Raw genomic sequence first — 20,422 nt, 5'->3', positions numbered from 1 at the left:
AAATCTCCCTGTGGCATAACTACACCACTCTTCAACACACACACACACACACGGGGCAGTGCCAAATCACGATGGGTTTTAACTATCCATCAATTTCAAACTATTTCCGGACAATGCCACTTTGTTCAAGCCACTATTACTCTTAGTGATCTTCATTTTTACTGAGAATGCCAGTGTCCATAATTAATACTTAACACAAGAGCGCTGAAGTACACAGAACGCCGAGCAAGCACGTAAAAGAGAAGGTTCCCAGATGGAAGAGCTTGTACTAAAAGTTGGATAAAAGGTAACCTTACTTATTTAAAGGCTGATTAATGTATGGACTCTGGGGAGGCTTACAGATGGCACACTACCTAATAAATTTCAAACAGGATTAGGCATTTCTATAAACAATAAAAGCACCTGCATATTATACAGCATAAAGTTTCAAAGGCCGTCAGTGCACATGCCTCAGACTAAAGAAACGAAAACCACCTGTAGCCAAATATTCATTTCTTCCCATAGAAAGAGATAACAATAGTTCTGAAAATGCAGTAAATACTCAGTATTACCAATAAATACAAAGGATGAATACAATAAAAATATATGAAGTCCACAGGAATCTCCAAACACAGAGCTCCTACTTTACATCTCAGCAAGCTATCTTCAGCTAACTGAATAAAATATTTAAATTATTCTGTATTTTTGAGGGTAAAAAAAATAAAATAAAATTTCAGATTAAACATATGCATATTGTTTGTTTGTTTGACAGGGGAGGATATTTTAAAAGAAAAAAAGGACTACCTGTAATTACTATTCTGTAAACTGATTTTCTTCCCATACAACATATCATGATCATCTTTGACATGCCATGAGAATGGCAGCACAGTATTTCAATTACATTGATGCTCCGTAAAACATTTAATTAATCTCTTGTTGAAATTGTTATAGTTTTCAAGATTCTTTAAAATAAGGCTCATCATTCGACACTGTTAAGAGTAGAAGAATCAAGGCTAGAATTTAGGGCAGTTAATTCCAAGACCAGTGCTACTTACACAATAGCTCCACGCTGCTTTTAAATACCAAACAGGAAGTCCTGCATTACAGTACGGAACTCTAAACTCAGTGAACTGTGTGGTTACTTTAATTATGTGCCTGTTTGAAATTGAAGGCTTATGGAACTGCTTGTATCTGGAAGTTTACCCTCTTCTGTTAGCAGTCTACAAACATAAAATCAATACTCTGGCCCATTAATCAATTGACACATCTCCTTGTGGGCGTATAAGATGATTTAGCATGATTGAGATGAGTGAACAGCTAGCCGGTCCCTGTTTCTGATCATCCTGCCTTCAGACAACTCTTTCACCAAGCATTATGTCTTGGAAAAGGAAAAACTCCAAAGCAGAAAAATATTCTCCCTGTATTGCCACTGCACTATAAAACATCAATAGTGTTTCCTTATTAAACATTTATTTGACTGTAAGAAAGACTCTCACAATTGCCATATGACCCAGCAATCCCAATGCTGGGCATACACACCGAGGAAACCAGAATTGAAAGAGACACGTGTACCCCAGTGTTCACTGCAGCACTGTTTACAATAGCCAGGACATGGAAGCAACCTAGATGTCTATCAGCAGACGAATGGATCAGAAAGCTGTGGTACACATACACAATGGAGTATTACTCAGCCATTAAAAAGAATACATTCGAATCAGTTCTAATGAGGTGGATGAAACTGGAACCTATTATACAGAATGAAGCAAGTCAGAAAGAAAAACACCAATACAGTATACTAACGCATATATATGGAATTTAGAAAGATGGTAACAATAACCCTATATGAGAGACAGCAAAGGAGACCCAGATGTAAAGCACAGTCTTTTGGACTCTGTGTGAGAGGGCGAGGGTGGGATGATTTGGGAGAATGGCATTGAAACATGTATATTATCATATGTGAAATAGATCGCCAGTCCAGGTTCGACGCATGATACAGGGTGCTCGGGGCTGGTGCACTGAGGAGACCCAGAGGGATGGTATGGGGAGGGAGGTGGGAGGGAGGGTCAGGATGGGGAACACATGTACGGATTCATGTCAATGCACAGCAAAACCACTACAGTACTGTAAAGTAATTAGCCTCCAATTAAAATAAATTTATATTAAAAAATAATAATAAAATTTAAAAAAAAAGAAAGACTCTCATAAAAGGAGAACTTTCACAAATGGACAAATACTTTTTGAAGGTTGGATCAATTTAAGAGTCAAAATCCTAAGTCTCTTTGCATTATGTTTCATTTTAAGTTACTGATAAACACTACAAGACATGTTCTTCTTACAAATAAATAGACTATATAGACCCTTGATTCCATGACGTTGCTAAAAAATGAGCTTCGAAGTCCTGAATGGCTATAAAGATATTAAAATATTTTACGGCTAAGAAATACATCCCAGCATCTCACACAAGCTCAAGACAGATCAAGTACGGGTAACATACAGGTGAATGAACCACTAGGCTACTATACATCTATCAGTTCTAATTCTCATTTTGCTGAGTTTTTCTCTCTACACTGATGTATAAAGCGAACACTGTTGCTAATTAACCTCTTCATTATATCAAACAAAACTTTATTCAATTAAATAAAAAAGAAATAAACTTCACCTACTGGAAAATGACACTTTAATCCTCTAAAGGTCTCATCCAATCCAAAAACAAAATGGTTCTAGTACCAATGTTAAACACGTGTGCTTAATTACCATGTAGCACAATAATGACTACTGTATCATAAAATATGGATGCTATTAACTTTGCTGTTTTATCTGATTCCAGACTGTTCAAATAAAGTCAATCTTTATACTTTGTCTCACAAAACTTAAAACCATCTGCTTGAATTTTTTTCTTAATTAAGAGAATACATTTGTAGAGAGAGAGAAAAGGGAACAGCAAGTTTCAAGATACGGATAATTTGAAGTTGGCACTGCATCAGGGCTGCCTTGTAAGCCTCGTTGACAGAGCAGAGCAAAGACCACAGTGCTGAACTGAGGGAAGGCCAAGGTCTGAATTCTAACTCCACTATCGCAGGTCATATGATGGAGGTGAGGATCAAATTTAATGGACATGAAGGTTGTCTGTAAACTGTAATGTACCACACACATGCCATGCTGTGCTAAGTTGCTCCAGTCATATCCAACTCTTTGCCACCCCATAGACTGTCACCCACCACGCTCCTCTATTCATGGGATTCTCCAGGCAAGAATACCACCGTGGGTTGCCAGTTCCTCCTCCATGGGATCTTGCAGACCCAGGGATCAAACTCATGTCTCCTGTGGCTCCTGCAATGCAGGCAGATTTTTTACCACTAAGCTATATGTTGGGCTCCAAAATCACTGCAGATAGTGACTGCAGCCATGAAATTAAAAGATGCTTACTCCTTAGAAAGAAAGTTATGACCAACCTCGATAGCATATTAAAAAAGCAGAGACATTACTTTGCCAACAAAGGTCCGTCTAGTCAAGGCTAGGGTTTTCGCTGTGGTCATGTATGGATGTGAGAGTTGGACTGTGAAGAAAGCTGAGCGCCGAAGAATTGATGCTTTTGAACTGTGATGTTGGAGAAGACTCGTGAGAGTCCCTTGGACTGCAAGGAGATCCAAACAGTCCATCCTAAAGGAGATCAGTCCTGGGTGTTCATTGGAACGAATGATGCTACAGCTGAAACTCCAATACTTTGGCCACCTCACGCAAAGAGTTGACTCATTGGAAAAGACCCTGATGCTGGGAGGGATTGGGTGCAGGAGGAGAAGGGGACGACAGAGGATGAGATGGCTGGATGGCATCACTGACTCAATGGACGTGAGTTTGAGTGAACTCCGGGAGTTGGTGATGGACAGGGAGGCCTGGCGTGTTGCGATTCATGGGGTCACAAAGAGTCAGACACAACTGAGCAACTGAACTGAACTGAAGCTATAAGTTTCACTAAAAAGAAATATCCTGCAGCTATGAATAAACTGGGTGAGGAAACACATATTCTTAATTCCATCAACAATGTGCCTCAGAGATACTCTGATAAACTGTTCAACTAAAGTAATATCGCAAATATCTGCCTTCATTCCAGCTCTTATTTTTACAGATTTCAAATATTAAATATCAGATTAAAACAAAAACAGACAAAATCTGGAAATCCCATTTAATTCATACAAAAGCAGAAAACCAGGGCCTAAGAATAAAAATCTAATTCACTCTCCTCCCAAGATCCCTCAGTCTGCTCCTTATTCTGTATTTATCAGGACTCTCATTTGCCTGAGAAGGCCATTAGGAGGTTTTATGCACTTACAACAAAGAGTCTGGTATATACCACTTCATCAATATCAGCCATCTAAGTAACATGGCCTTGACTGAAATATTTAACCAACTAATTCATTCAATGCTAAAATGGGAACAAAGCCCGCTTTACAAGGATTTTGAGAGAATCAAATAGGACTATGTGAAAATAAATGTGAAGTACTTATCAAAACTATATTAGAGAAGAGCTGAACTTCTCAGAAGCGTCAAAAAGACAAAGGCTATGGGAATGCTCCAGACTGAAAGAAGTCAAAGAGACATGACATCTCAGTGCAGTAGCTGACCCTACAGGGATCCTACACTGGAGGGGGAAAAACTCAAGCGATAAAACTGTCATACTGACAGCTGAAAAAAGTATTTTACAAAGGGTAAGAGAATATCCCTATTCTGAGGAAATACACACTGACATATTTAAGGGTAAAGAACTATAAGGTATGTAACTTACTGTAAAATAGTTCAGGAAAAAAATGTATATATGTGTGTATATATATATATATGCAGATGGTTAGACAGGCAGATAAATAAAACTAACTGATAAAGCAAATGTGGTAAAATGTTAACAACAGGTGAATCCAGGTAAAGGTACATGGTGTTCTCTGCACTAGTTTTGCTTTCACAACTTTTTAAAATTTGAAATTATTACCATATGCAAGGTCTGTACACATGTCCACACACATGCACACACACACATAAGACTGCAGTACAGACATAACACTAAGGAGTTATAGGAAAAGCAAAAAGAACTTTCCTTTAAAACTCATAATCAAGGGTGGTAAGAGCCACAGAAAATGTTAACCATAACAGGTTTAATCTTTGAGTATTATTTGTTAACCACCTTTAACCAGTCAAAAGTTCTCTCCTGTTAACAATTAATATTCTTTCACACATTTGTAGAACAGTGATGTTCTGGAGAATACACACCTTCAGGACTATATAGCCAATGATACTTTCATTGAAATAATTTGTCATTTTTCTTTGTAAATTATCTATTCACTTATTTTGTCCATTTGGTTGTTGGGTTAACTTGCATCTTTCTGATTTGTAAACACTCTTTATATACTAAAAATTGCTTTTAAAAGACTACACAAACTTGCACATGAATTTTCAAAGCAGCATTATTCCTAGTAGCCTAAAAGTGGAGACCACCCAAATGTCCATCAACTGATGGATGGATAACCCAAATGTGGTATATCTGAAAAATGGACTATTATTTGGCCAAAAAAAGGAGAAAACACTGAAATATACCACATAAATACATCTTGAAAAATATTGTGCTAAACGAAAGAAGTCATACACAAAAGCTATATCATGTATAATTCTACTGACATGAAATGTCCAGGATAGGCAACTCCATACAGAAAGCAGGCTTAACTCAGTTCGTATAGAATCTACCTGCAGTGCAGGAGACCCTGGTCCAATTTCTGGGTCAGGAAGATCCGCTGGAGAAAGGATAGGCTACCCACTCCAGTATTCTTGGGATTCCCTTGTGGCTGGTAAAGAATCCACTTGCAATGTGGGAGACCTGGGTTCAATCCCTGGGTTGGGAAGTTCCCCTGGAGAAGGGAAAGGCTACCCACTCCAGTATTCTGGCCTGGAGAATTCCATGGACAGTACAGTCCATGGAGTCACAAAGAGTCAGACACAACTGAGAAACTTTCACTTTTCCTTATACAGAAAGCAGATTAGGAAGTAGCTGCCAGGGGTTGAAGAGGATGGCAGATGAGGAATGACTGCTAACAGGAATGGAGTTTCTTTTTAGGGTGATGAAATATCCTAGAATTAAACATCAGTAACAGTTGCATAACTCTGAGAATATACTAAGCAATCACTAAACAGTGCACTTTAAAAGGGTAAACTCCGACTTCCCTGGTGGTCCAGTGGCTAAGAATCCACCTGCCAATGCAGGAGACACAAGTTTGATCCTTGGTCCAGTAGGATTTCACATGCGGCAGGGCAACCACACCCGCGTGCCACAACCACTGAAGCCCAAGCACCCCAGAACCCGCGCTCTGCAACAAGAGAAGCCGCCACAGTCGGAAGCTCACGCTCTGCCACGAGAGAGTAGCCCCCCCTCGCTGCAACTAGAGAAAGCCTGTGCACAGCCACGGAGACCCAGCAAAGCCAAAGAAAATAAACAGTTTTTTAAAATAAAAAGGTAAACTCCATAGTATATGAATTTTAGCCCAACTAAGCTATTAAAAAAACCCAAGCAAACAAGGACTTTCATTCACCTCAAAAGGCCATGGAAGGCAGAAGCTAAGGACCCTCTTTCCAGACAAATGTACATGCATACAAAGTATTACAAGCAATTATGCAGGGAACAGAGTGAGGTGAAGAAAAGGGAACTTGTTTACGGAAACACTGAAACCTATCGATGGGTACCATTAAGAAACCCTGTGACAAATTACAACTACCCCTAAGGTGAAAAGCTACCTAGCTTCTGACGCTCTAGTTTCAGTTCCAAGAATTTCTCCTACAGATACACTTTCATATGAATAAACTGAAGTAAGTACCAAGTTATTCAATGGAGGAATGTTTACAAAGAAAAAAAAAATCCACAAAACTCTTAAATGATTATGACAGCTGTATGAGATAAGACTACCATGCACCTATTAAAATAATAAGAAAACTTTTTATGTACTGCTGTCGAAAAATCTCTAAGATATATTGAAAAGAGTGACATGCAGGAGAGTGTTTATAGTATGTTACCATTTCCATAAAACAGGTAAATAGGTAAAAAGATATACTCTTATATACTAAAGAACTATCTCAGAAAGAATGCACAAAAAACTGGTAACAATGATTGCTTCTGAGCAGGGAAACAAAACAGCTAGAAAGCATCTAGGTCATGGGAGGACTCTCTTCCTAGGAATGAGTCTCCAGGGGTAGTTTATAGGAAGAGAAATCAGAGAAAGGACAGAAGCATTTAATTATTTATTAAGATATAAACCAGCATCCCTCTAAAAATAATTATTTATTAACCTTATCAAGATGCTAAACTGAGAAATAAAGAATGTTAAAGTTGCCGTGACATAAATCTAACCTAATGCAACACATCAGGGAAAAAAAATTTTTGTTCACTTCTCATTCCAAAGCTACTGTAACCACAGAAGAGATTACTTGCCAAAGTCTTTATTCAGGATAAATTTTTAGGAGCCCCAAATCTCCATCTAAAGAGGAACTGCAAATATTTTAACGAAGCATGTTTTTCTTTTACGTGCACAGTGTCTGGTAGCAGCAAAGCCAAAAAGTAGTCAGCACAGAAGTAATTTCTTTACTAGAATCTGGATAGCTTTTCAGATCTCTAAATCTTCCTGTTGAATTTGTTCTGATGGATTCCTCTACTTTATAGCCTAAAGAAATATCATGATCTCAATGTCTCTGTTGCTTAAGAATTTAGTTACTAAAAAGTTCATTATTTATTCACTATTTATCTTTTTAGGTCTAAGGTAGTCACACAATTCAAGGTTATTCAGCTCACACTTTGACCTAACAGTATCTATTTGTGGGTTTACAGACAAAATAAGCATCTTCAGTAGTTCACTTTTTTTTTCTGAAACAGAACACAGACACTCTCCATCTTTCTAAGTTTCTCTGCACTGCTTTGCATTGTAAACAGATTGTTTTAGATTCATACTTTTCTTGGAAGCTACTCCTTTAGGGGGTACCCCGTGAGTCCTGCTACTACACATCCTCCTGGGTATGACAAGAATACAAAGCCCTGACCACTCTTTACCCAGGCCATTTCTCAGGGTTGACCTTGAGAGATGAGATAACATCTCCCTCTGGACAATGAGGAGGCTTGCTTACTGCTTGCTGTAAATGTAGTCAATTCCCAACTTCAGCATTCCGCCACTGCAATAAAGGAACACTGTGTGTACAGCATCATCTGGGCCAGTATCACATCACCCCCATGCTGACAATACTAACAATACCTGAATTCTTGAACTTAACTATGTAACACTGTCCCCACAGAAAGAAACACAAAGTTTCAATTTGGTATGTATGCCAGGGGAATCCCCTCCACACCATTCTCACACCCAAGGCCACTGAAAAGGATCCCCAGCACCCACCTTCTCATGATGGCTCTAGTGACCCAGGACAGGGACTCCCAAAGGGAAGGGCTGGGATGGAAGGAGTCAAGGTCACTAAGTAAAGAAAAAGACAGAGGGTCCAAAGTAATAAGGGGTTTGGAAGACCCTCAGTGGAGCGAATGGAGAGAAGACCATTCGCTTCTCTCAGTGGGCTGAGAGAAGACCTGCAGCCTCCTGTCAGTATAGCCTGTACCCCTTGATCAGTCTCCCATCTGATGTTATTTCAAGTTCTGACCTTGTTTCTGATAATTTTCTTTCCATTGTATCCACCAACTGATTTCTATTAAGGGTTTTTGCTCCACCTTGACCCACTTGCAACATTTAGAATAGAATTTCACCCCTCTTTTTTTTTCTGTTCTGTTGTCCCAGTAACCAGAACAATGTTGTAGCTCCGTAGCCTTAAAACTAGGACCATAAAGTCTTGTGAACTTTATGGAATTATAATGGGTAAGTGGAAGTGTTCAATGCAGATTTAAACAGATTGCTGTTTCCAAGCCCTTGGTTTGATGTTTGGCAACATTCAATAGCACTTTAAAGAAAGATAAGCATGTTCTCCCATGAAGGCATCTTTGTAGTTCCAAGATTACCATTTACTAAGAAACTGCTTGAGAGAATTTCTACACTGAAATGAGAGACCATGTTCATTTTTTCCATCAGGATCTGAGCCAAAAACCAACCATATTTCTTGAAGACTTAGGTGAGGTTTCCAAGAGTTAAACAGAACAGATTTACCAGCAAAAGGCAGGAAGAGTGAGATTATAATTTGAACCAGGCAAACTGTTTCATAACAGAAAATGTGGCACTTAATGTAGTTTGCAGAATATGGTATGCTAAAAATGCTACTTTATGGCAGGAGCAGACCTCTGGAGAGTGAAACCAGCCAAACGAAAAGAACAAAAAAGGTAGAAAAAAAGAAGCCGTGTCAGCAATACAAAGCCACAAAAAACTGATACACTTTTTTTTGGTTCCGAATTACAACTTTTCCACCACATTTTGTGGTTTAAAAACACACAAAAAAACGCTTGCTGTAAAAGTTTTCATTTTGGCCATTTTGAATCGGGGTTATACTAATTCAAATTTATCCTAATTTAATAGGACTTGAGTCTAACAAACACACACACTGTTGAGGTCACAGGAGACTACATATGTGAGCAGATCAAAGTTTTCTGCAGCTCCTTCTGGAACAGATTTATCCTGGGTTCCTGAATGGCTTGGCCAGCTGATAGAGGACAGACTGATGTTTCTTTACTTGAAATAAACATTAAGTCAAAACCTCTAACAGAAAACTCATATTGAAAAGGTTTGGCTCACTCCCTGATGTGCTAGTCAAGAAGAAACGAGCACAAAAATCTCAATGCAGGTTGATTGGAAAATGTATTCTAATCATCTTTATGTCTCTTGCACCAGACATACAGTACTTGAATCTTTCTTATATAACACTGTCAATTCTGAATTTTGAAAAATAATAAGAATGCTAGTCAATAATTATTGCTTAAAAAAAAGCTAATAATACTTGTTGATTCTATACTTTCTCATCTCACACATCCCCCAGTTCTTCAATGTTGACTGCATTATTCACCAAATTTACAAAGGACTCCAAGAGTTTAAAACCAAAACAGACATAGTCTTTCACATCAAAGAACTTCTAAAGGATGTCTGGCTAACAGACTGACAAATAATTAACTGAAATGTTTATAAAGATTACAGAATGTGTGTCAGTGACATACAATGATGACTGCCACCATTAAGATGCTCATTATTCAGATATTAAGCCTAGAAGAAAAACAATGATCTCTTCTTGTTTTTAAATAGAATTACTGCATCAAAGACTCTTAGAAGAAATTTTTGTATAACTTGGGCTTCCCTTGTAGCTCAGCTGGTAAAGAATCGGCCTGCAATGCAGGAGACCCCTGTTTGATTCCTGGGTCGGGAGGATTCACTGAAGAAGGGATAGGCTACCCACTCAAGTATTCTTTGGCTTCCTTGGTGGCTCAGCTGGTAAAGACTCCGCCTGCAATGTGGGAGACCTGGGTTTGATCCTTTAGGCTGGGAAGATAAAGGAACGGCTGGCTACCCACTCCAGTATTCTGGCCTGGAGAATCCCATGGAGTGTACACCCATGGGATGGCAAAGAGTTGGACAGACTGGGCGACTTTGACTTTTACTTTCTGTAACTTACCTGCACCTGTTCTAGATGAGTCCTCTGGAATAACCCAGAACAGTTATCCTATTTTCCACATGACAACCTTCATTTTCTAGAAGATGGCTCTACTTTCAGTCTTCTTTTCTTTAGCTGACTGAATCATACCAACCCTTAAACCATTCTTCTCCCCATGACATGGTTTCTAGACCGTCTCCCCACCCTAGCTACACTCCTCTGGACCATCCCATGATTGAATGTTATAATTCTATGAAGGTATACTAAAATATGCTAAGATTTTTTAACACTGAAAACAGTGTGTGCCAAGACATGAAGGAGGAACAGTAGTGTTACATGAAAATAGATATATAGTACAGGATTAAGCTTGACTATTATGTTAGTTTATTTTGAGTACTAAAAAAGGTAAGCACAGAGTGCTGTGGCATAATAGATACTAATGTATAGTATGTGTTTCAATTGAAGATGAAATGATGTGAAGCTGAGATTTGCTTTAAAATACTCTATGTGGAGCTGATGAGCACAGAACAGAGGAAACATGATTAGCAAAAAAATGTTGGTACTCACTGAGGTATGATTGGTAATCAAAAATGTTGGTAATCAAAAAATATATAGATGTCATATACATCAATTTTTATAAATTTCTAATTAGCCATTATCTTTTTCATGTCTAAAATATTTCAAAATACATATTTTTAATGTCTAAACAAATTACCTATAGACAACTTTGAATATTTTCTATTGCAAGTTTTATTTGTGAGTATTATAGAAAAAATATTCAAATTCACAATTTAAAAAGTATTAAAAGAAAATTTTAAGCGGTCATTTTCAAAATCCTTGTTCAGAATAGAAATCATTTTAAGCATCTTTTCTGATCACAACAATGTGAAACTAGAAATCAACCACAGTAAGAAAAACGGGGAAAGAACCAAACAACAAGCCACTGAACAAACAACGGGTCAGCAATGAAACCAAAGAGGAAACCAGCAAGTCCCTCAAGACAAGTGAAGATGAAAACACAGCTTCCTAAAACCCATGGGATGTAGCAAGAACAGTGCGAAAAGGGAAGTTCATAGCCATACAGGCCTTCCTCAAGACACAAGAAAAATCTCAGATAACCTAACCTGACACCTAAAAGAATTAGGAAAAAAAGAACAGACAAAACCCAAAGTCAGCAAAACGAAGGAGATAATAAAATCAGAGAGGAAATATATAAAATAAAGATCCAAAAACAACAGAAAAGATCAATAAAACAAGAGCTGGTCTTCTGAAAAGATAAACCAACAAGCCTCTGACCACACCCACCTAGAGGAAAACAAAGAGAACTCAGATAGACAAAGTAAGAAATGAAAGAGGAGAAATAACAAGTGGGAACCACAGAAACACAAAAAATCATAAGAGGATACTACGAAGAGTTATATGCCAACAAACTGGACCACCTAGAACCACACAAGTTTCTAGAAACATACGGCCTGCCAAAACTTAGTCAAGAAGAAACATAATTTGGACAGACAAATCACCAGAAATGAAATAGAATTTCCCTGTGAACTTCATTCTCCTGTGAAAAACTTTTTAATTGAAAAGTTAGATGTATGATTTTTAGTTGAAAATATCATGAAATATTTTTTAGATTTTTGGTATCATTGTTCATTTACTTATTGTAGAAAACGTCTCAAACACAGAAAGGAAAGAAAGACTACACACCCACCCTCAATGAGTACCAACATTTTTTTGCTAATCACGTTTCCTCTGTTCTGTGCTCATCACCTCCACATAGAGTATCTTAAAACAAGTCTCAGCTTCACATCGTTTCATCTTCAACCGAAACACATTCTATGCATTAGTGTCTTAAGCTACAGCACTGTGTGCTTACCTTTTTCAGTACTCAGACTAACGTAACAGTCGAGCTCAATCCTGTACCATGTGTCTATTCTCATGTAACACTACTGTTCCTCCTTCATGTCTTGGCACACACTGTTCACAATTCCTATATAAACTGTGGGAATTGCTGTAGAATTTCGGTGTTCTACTCCAGTAGATAATATTCTTTTGTTATGGGTCTTTACAATATTGCTGATGGAGATTACTTGGCTGTGTTTATGCAACAGTAGAGCAATTCTACAATGAAATGGCTACTGAAATGCTAGTTAATAAATTCTAGCAGACAGATCTGTCAATAGTATGATATACAATGTTACATAACTCACAGGATTTTAAAAATACTTTGCAATACCTAAAGAAAAGGTAATATCCACTTTTATTTTAAAAAAAGATACAGGGTTTGTTTTGCTTTCCCAGTCATGATTTTAGAGAATCCACTTTCAGACTAATTACTTGATTTTAACTTTCATTGAACTTCAGGCCCGTGATGTTCAATTACTGTTTAACACACAACATAAGGTATTTTGTATCACTTTTAAAGAAAGCAAGAGTTAGCTGGCAAATACTGTAACTGGTTTTAGGCTGTGACAGATCTTGGGAAACTTTCTGTGATTTATAAATTACAGAAAGTCCCTATAACAGAAACTCTGAAGGTTTGCAAAGATGGGAAAAAACTAAATAATCATTAAGAAACAGAATTCCTAAGAGTAGCAAGTCATCATTATGCAGTGGTGAAAACTCTACAGTAAGTTAAGAGAGAAGCTAAATATAAACTCTGACCAAAAAGAAGTCTACAGACTTATCTGGGGCGTTGCCAAAAACATTTCAATCAGGAAACATGAAAGAATCCTGTAAAATACTAGTATTTTATGATTGAGTTGGGGGTGACAGTCTGAAGTATTGCGATGAAAAGGTTCAAAAGAAGGAATTAAAGAAGAGGAAGGTATGCATACCTCTCTTAGTCAAACCACTTTGGACTTTTTAAAACCTTTTCACTTAGATTCTAACAAAATAAGCCTTACCTTAATTTTCCACTGGATGTGCAATTTCAGCACATTTGACACAATATAACAAACTTTAAAAAACAAAAATAGTGTCCTTTTTTTGTTCTCATTTTTAAAATCAGGCATTTAAAAAAAGCATTCAACTTCAAAACTTACATCGGAACCCACATTTTTCATCGTACTTTGTAGGACAGGTTTGGTCACAGAAAGTTTCCCATTTGCTGGGCTGTTTGCCACAGGGGCTGGTACCACATTCACCACATGATTAGGTAGCTGCGTGGTTGCCCCAGCAACAGCAAGGACTGGTTGAGGAGAGGGCAGAACTCCAGGGGCCTGGAGCTGAACCACGGTAGGCTGGGAGAGCACCACGGTCTGACCTGCAGTAGAGAAAAAAGAAAAGGAATCAGAGGGTGCGTAACTGCTGCAGCACAGGCAAGCTGTTGAGCACTTAGGTCTCTTCTGCAGATACAATAGGTAAAACCACATGAAACGATTTGAAACCACCAATTAAACCACAATCAAGAGCAGCACACATTCTTGCTGACTTTCACTGCTGTGTTTTTAATGAATTTAAAATATGTTTTAAATTCATTCTCTTTGAAGTTATGATTAACAATGTATTTCCACACTTTTTTTCAACTAACAAATACTAAATCTGTTAAGTTATACATAGATTTCCCTAAGTATTAACCTCTGAAACTTTTGCATGCTAGAAGTATTTATCATATTACAAAGAACAAACCTTGTATACTGAGCACGGAATCATATATTTTAAGTTAATGGGATTTAGAAATACATACAACACCAAAAATATATGACAGAGATTCAGGAAGTCAATACTCGGAAGAATCTGAGTCTACAAATATCAAAAATGTTAAAACCACTTGAGATAAATTCTTAGCTAACACGGGAAACAGAGATCTGTAATTTAACACAACCAAATAATGTTGACTCCCCTACCCACCAAAATAGTCTACAAGTCTTTTCTTAATCTTCACATTTAACCTTATTTTAAAATTATGCTATTCTGAAAATTAATATCATAACCTAAAGAAGGCTCATACAACTCCCAATACTGATCTAGTCAAATACTGATCTAGTAAAACTTTGATTTGTCTGCTGAGTGTTTGCTTTCAGATCTGGCCAATTTTATAAGGCGTTGAAAGCCTCACCTAACATCCACAGCTGCCTGAGCCTATCCAGCAAAATAAAGGTATTAAAGTAACTGGCAACTAAAATTTCCCATTGTATATTTATACTCTTCTTGAAGGAAAAAAAATACTATGCTTTCAGACAGTGTAATATGCATGACCCATGTAAAATTCAGCTCAGTATTTCAAAGGATCAAAGAAAACTAAAAATCAAAATAATGCTTCAAACACCTGTTTGTTATGAACATGTCTTAGCTTGAAAAAAAATCACTTCTATAAAATCAGTCTTTCTGTCTCAAAAGGCCTTGAAAGCATACTTATACTAGAATTAATAGTATTTTATCCCTAAAAGTAAATAAATTAGTAAGAAAGACCTAAAAGTAATTTCACAGATTTATCATATACACAATTTAGTATAAGTGATCCCTAAGTATTCTTACAGAGAAGGCAATGACACCCCACTCCAGTACTCTTGCCTGGAAAATCCCATGGACGGAGGAGCCTGGTAGGCTGCAGTCCATGGGGTCGCTAAGAGTTGGACACGACCGAGCAACTTCACTTTCACTTTTCACTTTCATGCATTGGAGAAGGAAATGGCAACCCACTCCGGTGTTCTTGCCTGGAGAATCCCAGGGGCGGGAGAGCCTGGTGGGCTGACGTCTATGGGGTCACACAGAGTCGGACACGACTGAAGTGACTTAGTAGCAGTAGCAGCAAGTATTCTTATCTTCTAATTTTCCCTTGGAATAATTTACTTTATGAAATAAAAACATATAAAATATGGTAATAACTCATAAGCAGATATAAACTTGCTCTAGCCAAATATTCAAATAAAAATAGAGAATTCCCTGGTGGTTCAGTGGTTAGGACTCTGCACTTTCACTTCCAAGGACATAGGTTCAGTCCCTGGTCAGAGAACTAAGATCCTGCAAGCAACGTTGCAAAACCAAAAGTAATAATAATAAATAGCATATCACCAAATGTTTTTTAAATAACACTTACTGATCTATTACAGTTAATCTGGTACTGTGAAAGACATACTCATGTATGTCAAGAATGTAAAACTCAGACCAAAGGTTCCCACCCCGAATTTAAGGACCCTTCTTTAATATCAAAAACATCATGTCACCCAAGACTATCACAGCAGTCCTTTCAGTTTCTGTAGATGGAGAAAATATGTGATGAGAAAAGTTTAGTAAGAATTTAGTAGTGATTTGAAATGAATCTGGAATTTATTATCCTAAGTATAACCACAAAATTTTTAAAAATCAGTGCAAAGATATATGAAACAAATTATGTATCCAGTCAACAGAAAATATGGATGTGCAGATACCCTACAAAAAAGCCAAAAGCTACTGCCACTTCAACCATCCATATCCCAGGATCCACAGTCTATAGGTTGAGAACCACTGATTTAAAGCAATACTTTGAAAAGAGCATTATCAGGGGCAGTGTTCCACATCTCCTGAGTTTAAAAATTATGATAAAGTGAAAGTGAAGTCGCTCAGTCGTGTCCGACTCTTTGTGATCCCATGGACTGTAGTCTACCCGGCTTCTCTGTCCATGGGATTTTCCAGGCAAGAGTACTGGAGGGGGTTGCCATTTCCTTCTCCAGGGGATCTTCCTGACCCAGGGACCGAACCCAGGTCTTCTGCATTGCTTTACCCTCTGAGCCACCCCTCAAAACTAAAATGTTCAGTGAATTTAGGGGATTACTCCAAAGGTCAGAGAAGGTGGTAAATGTAAAGAGTGAAATCATTTCAAGGAAACAATCCTACTTTTAGCTCCAATTACAGATTTAAAGCATTGGCAGACAACACATGCAGATGGCTTTTCTTAATCAATTTTCTTAAAATTGATTCAAAAAATAATCCAAGTCTGTAGTGTTCATGTCTGGTTATCACCATCTCCTTGCTAAGAGAACTGTAGCATGGAGCAAGGGAGATGAAGCAATATCAAGGCAAGGTCTGCATACCAAATGTGGCTCCAAGTCCTTCCAGGCCATTGATGCCTCTTTTTTTTCAAAAATGCTCATCAAGCCCTTTCATCCCAGAGTGCCCAACTAACCTCAAATTATTTAATATCTAAATCAAAGATCCTCTACATAGTCTTGGCATGTTTGGGTTCAAGACAAAATGGGGAGAAGCAACTACATTTCTATTACAGTGTGTTCACGGTGGCTTGCTAAATCTGACGTGCTAGATGCTCACCAGATCACAAAACGCAAGGCAAAGAACTGTTTCAGGGCTTAAATAGTTAGCAGCTGAACATAAGTTACTACTGTTCCTCATGTGCAAACAGTTAAAAAGGGCATACCAAAACACTGTTTATCCATTTCAGCATGCTTAAAATCCTCTTTGGCATTACACACAAATCCCCCTTCATGGACCATGGCTGGTTTCAATGCTGAATACTTGACTATGGATGACTCACTGATTGTGATAGTCAGTGTCTTCGTTTTCAATTATCTTCAAAGATTTCAAACTTTGTATCAAACATTTATTGAATGTCTTCTTTGTTTGAAAGAGTATGGCTGTGTGACTGAGTAAATAATTTCTCTGTGTATTAATTTTCTCATCTATAAAATGAAGATGATAATAAAGCACCTATCCTCACAGAGTTGATGTAAGGATTAAATAAGATGACACAGTTAAGCACTTAGAATGGTATCTGGCACTTGATCTTTTATGTATAATAACTTTCGTAAGGGTATTTCATGTATAATTAATTCATTAGTTTTCATAGTTACTGTTATTTAACTATTGATATAATTTTCCAATTAGATAGTCAATTCGTGAGATAAAGGACCACTTGTCTGCATTCTTTTAGAGGCAATAGAGCATAGTAATTAATTACACAGACTCTGGGCCAGACCATCTGGGCTCAAGTTCTGACTGTGCCTCTATTAATAGGACGACTTGGAGCAAGTTATTTTACCTTTATCCTCCATTTCAATGATTTGAACCACTATCTACCCAAAAAGTCCAAGAGAGGATACTTGCCCTTTTTCCATCCTCCATTCCCATCACCTAACTGCCAACCTCTGTGATTCTACACTTTCTAACATCTCCACTGTCTATCCTGGATCTTCACTGATAGTCTAAGTTTCAACACCTCTCACCTGCACTACCATAAGAATCTTAATGAATGTATAGGACACAGATGTAGAAGTAAGCAGCAGTTATTTACGGCAGACTGAACAGCATGTCAAGAAACTAGAAAAAACAAGAAAATGTAACGGACAATAGCCAAATTAGTTGAACCAAAGATTTATAGAAAGGAGAGTTATTATTATAAGGTAAAGTTAGAAAACTAAACTGGAGACAAACCATGATGAGTTTCACATTCCAAGCCAGACAATTTGAACTTAATCCTGTAAGAATTACTTCTTTTTTGCAGGACTTGCCTGGTAGTCCAGTGGTTAAGACTCTGCACTTCCAATGCAGGGGGCAAGGGTTTGATCCCTGAGTGGGAGCAAAAATCTCGCATGCCGCACAGTGTAGCCAAAAAAAGAAATTACTTCTTTTTTAATAACAAATATTTACTTCTGATACTTATATCGATTAACTGTAAAATGCCTTTCCTATTTCTCTTCTTCCCTCCCCATTATCAAATAAATGTAAGACTGGAAGTTATACATTTAAATCTGTTATGTTATTACAAAATTACCTCTCCAGATTACACTATAAAAATAGTAACGAGGCCTGTATTAGCATATGCTCCCCCCAAAATAAACTGTTTTCAGATAATGGGAAAGCACTGAAGTTCTGAATAGTGTATGATTCAGGCCTCTGAAACTGATAAACTGCTCAGAGAAGTTTTCTCTTCTCGCTATAGGTAAGATTTTCTATCATTCAAACATAGCCAATGGTCTGCTGCTACTGTTGCCAAGTCGCTACAGTCGTGTCCGACTCTGTGCGACCCCAGAGATGGCAGCCCACCAGGCTTCCCCGTCCCTGGGATTCTCCAGGCAAGAAGCCAATGGTCTACTAAGAGCAAATTCTTAGGAACACCTCTTGCTTTACATACTGATCATATTAATGTCAAACTTTTACCTTTTATGTATGTGTTTTAATAGCTTATGGAAGCTATAATAAAGTTCTTCACACATTTAAATTCTTAGCCTTTGGGATGATGTACACTTTTGAGATCCTGATGAAAGTTTTGGAGACTATCCCTAGAAAAATTCACAAATAATATACACTAAATCTTGCATTTTATTTCAAGTAGTTCATGATATCCATTCACAGGTCCCAAGAATACCCATTAGACAGGACTGCTATTTTTCCTATGAAAAAGACCGTATTTTGACCCTGTCTTCAGAGGGCAGGTATTTCAGATTTGTTTGGTTGGGGTTTTCTGGAAGGGATTGATGAATTTTCACGGATCCATCCAGTCTTTCACCTAGTTCTTTTTATCAATGCCATACTGTCTATGACCATGGAATAGAGCAAAGTTAATAGAGTACCTGGAAATCAAATTTATGACCTTGCCCTCACTAAAACCATGCTTCAAAGAAATGAGCTAAAAATCTATAACTGAAAATAGTTATAAACATAACACTGGTATTTATTTATAACCCATATCCCATTGATACCTAGTCTTACTTGGTGCCAATAAGATAAATCCACGGAAACAATGCTGCACAAGTTTCGCTTTAGCCATGTGTACACACATCAGTATAGGCAGGATGATGAATACTCTTCCCAAGAGAGCTCTGTGTGCAAATGAGCCCTGTATGTTCAGTCAGTTCAGCACTCAGTCATTTGTCTGACTCTTTACAACCCCATGGACTATAGCAGGCCAGGCCTCCCTGTCCATCACCAACTCCCAGAGCTTACTCAAACTCATGTGCATCGAGTCAGTGATGCCATCCAACCATCTCATCCTCTGTCATCCCCTTCTCCTCCTGCCCTCAATCTTTCCCAGCGTCAGGGTCTTTTCCAAAGAGTCAGTTCTTCTTATCAGGTGGCCAAAGTATTGGAACTTCAGCTTCAGCATGAGTCTTTCCAATGAATATTCCAATGAATATTCAGGACTGATTTCCTTTAGGATGGACTGGTTGGATCTCCTTGCAGTCCAAGGGAAGGGACTCTCAAGAATCTTCTCCAACCCCACAGTTCAAAAGCATTAATTCTTTGGTGCTCAGCTTTCTTTATGGTACAACTCTCACATCCATACATGACTACTGGAAAAACCACAGCTTTGACTAGATAGACCTTTTTGGCAAAGTAATGTCTCTGTTTTTAATATGCTGTCTAGGTTGGTCATATATGTGACAACTATATACATATTCCTATATGTGAACAGTACCAAATCCTCAGACTTGAACTTCTTTTAATATAGACCTCAACTTCTTATAGAATCAACTATACGAGGCCATCTAGTGGATGAAATATAGAAACACACATTCTTAATGGCTTGAAGTCAGAGGTTCAGGTATTTAATGCCCTGTATAAGCTCATGTTTATTAAACAATGCTTCCTACTACTCGGAGATTTAAGAGTCTGATTCTATTGTCAAACCACACCTATTAGACCTGAAATGGACCACTGTATTTTAAATACTAACCTCTCCCTAAAAACAAAAAAAATTCATAAATACAAAAATCTCAGAATACAATAGCATCAAGAAAGTTTCCCAGATTTTCTTCTTCGCTACAAAATTACAAGCCTTAGAGGCTGTTTTCACTAAAACTGTGAGAAAAAAGAAGTATTAGATATAATTGATCTGGATAGCTACCTCCCTTGTTAGGACAGGAACCACCTATTAACCATCTCTCTATAACCTCCTCAGAGCCAAGGACATTCTTGACAC

General features: G+C 37.7%; 1 protein-coding gene across 2 annotated transcripts in view; it reads right to left on the bottom strand.

The window, feature by feature from the left end:
- The window catches only part of ATF6 (activating transcription factor 6), a 234,229-nt gene that overhangs the window by 187,075 nt on the left and 26,732 nt on the right, over nucleotides 1-20,422 (bottom strand). For both annotated transcript variants that reach the window (XM_086393780.1, XM_086393781.1), the window contains exon 7: nucleotides 13,611-13,831. In XM_086393780.1, coding sequence (XP_086249906.1) covers nucleotides 13,611-13,831 — 221 coding nt within the window. The remainder of the gene's footprint in view (nucleotides 1-13,610; nucleotides 13,832-20,422) is intronic.

This window comes from Bos grunniens, chromosome 3 (assembly GCF_055505025.1).
Source record: "Bos grunniens cultivar Pamir isolate PY7600 chromosome 3, Bosgru_T2T1.0, whole genome shotgun sequence".
NCBI classification, from domain to species: domain Eukaryota; kingdom Metazoa; phylum Chordata; class Mammalia; order Artiodactyla; family Bovidae; genus Bos; species Bos grunniens.
The sequence above is the reverse complement of the archived record's forward strand: the minus strand, read 5'-3'. Positions and strand labels throughout refer to the sequence as shown.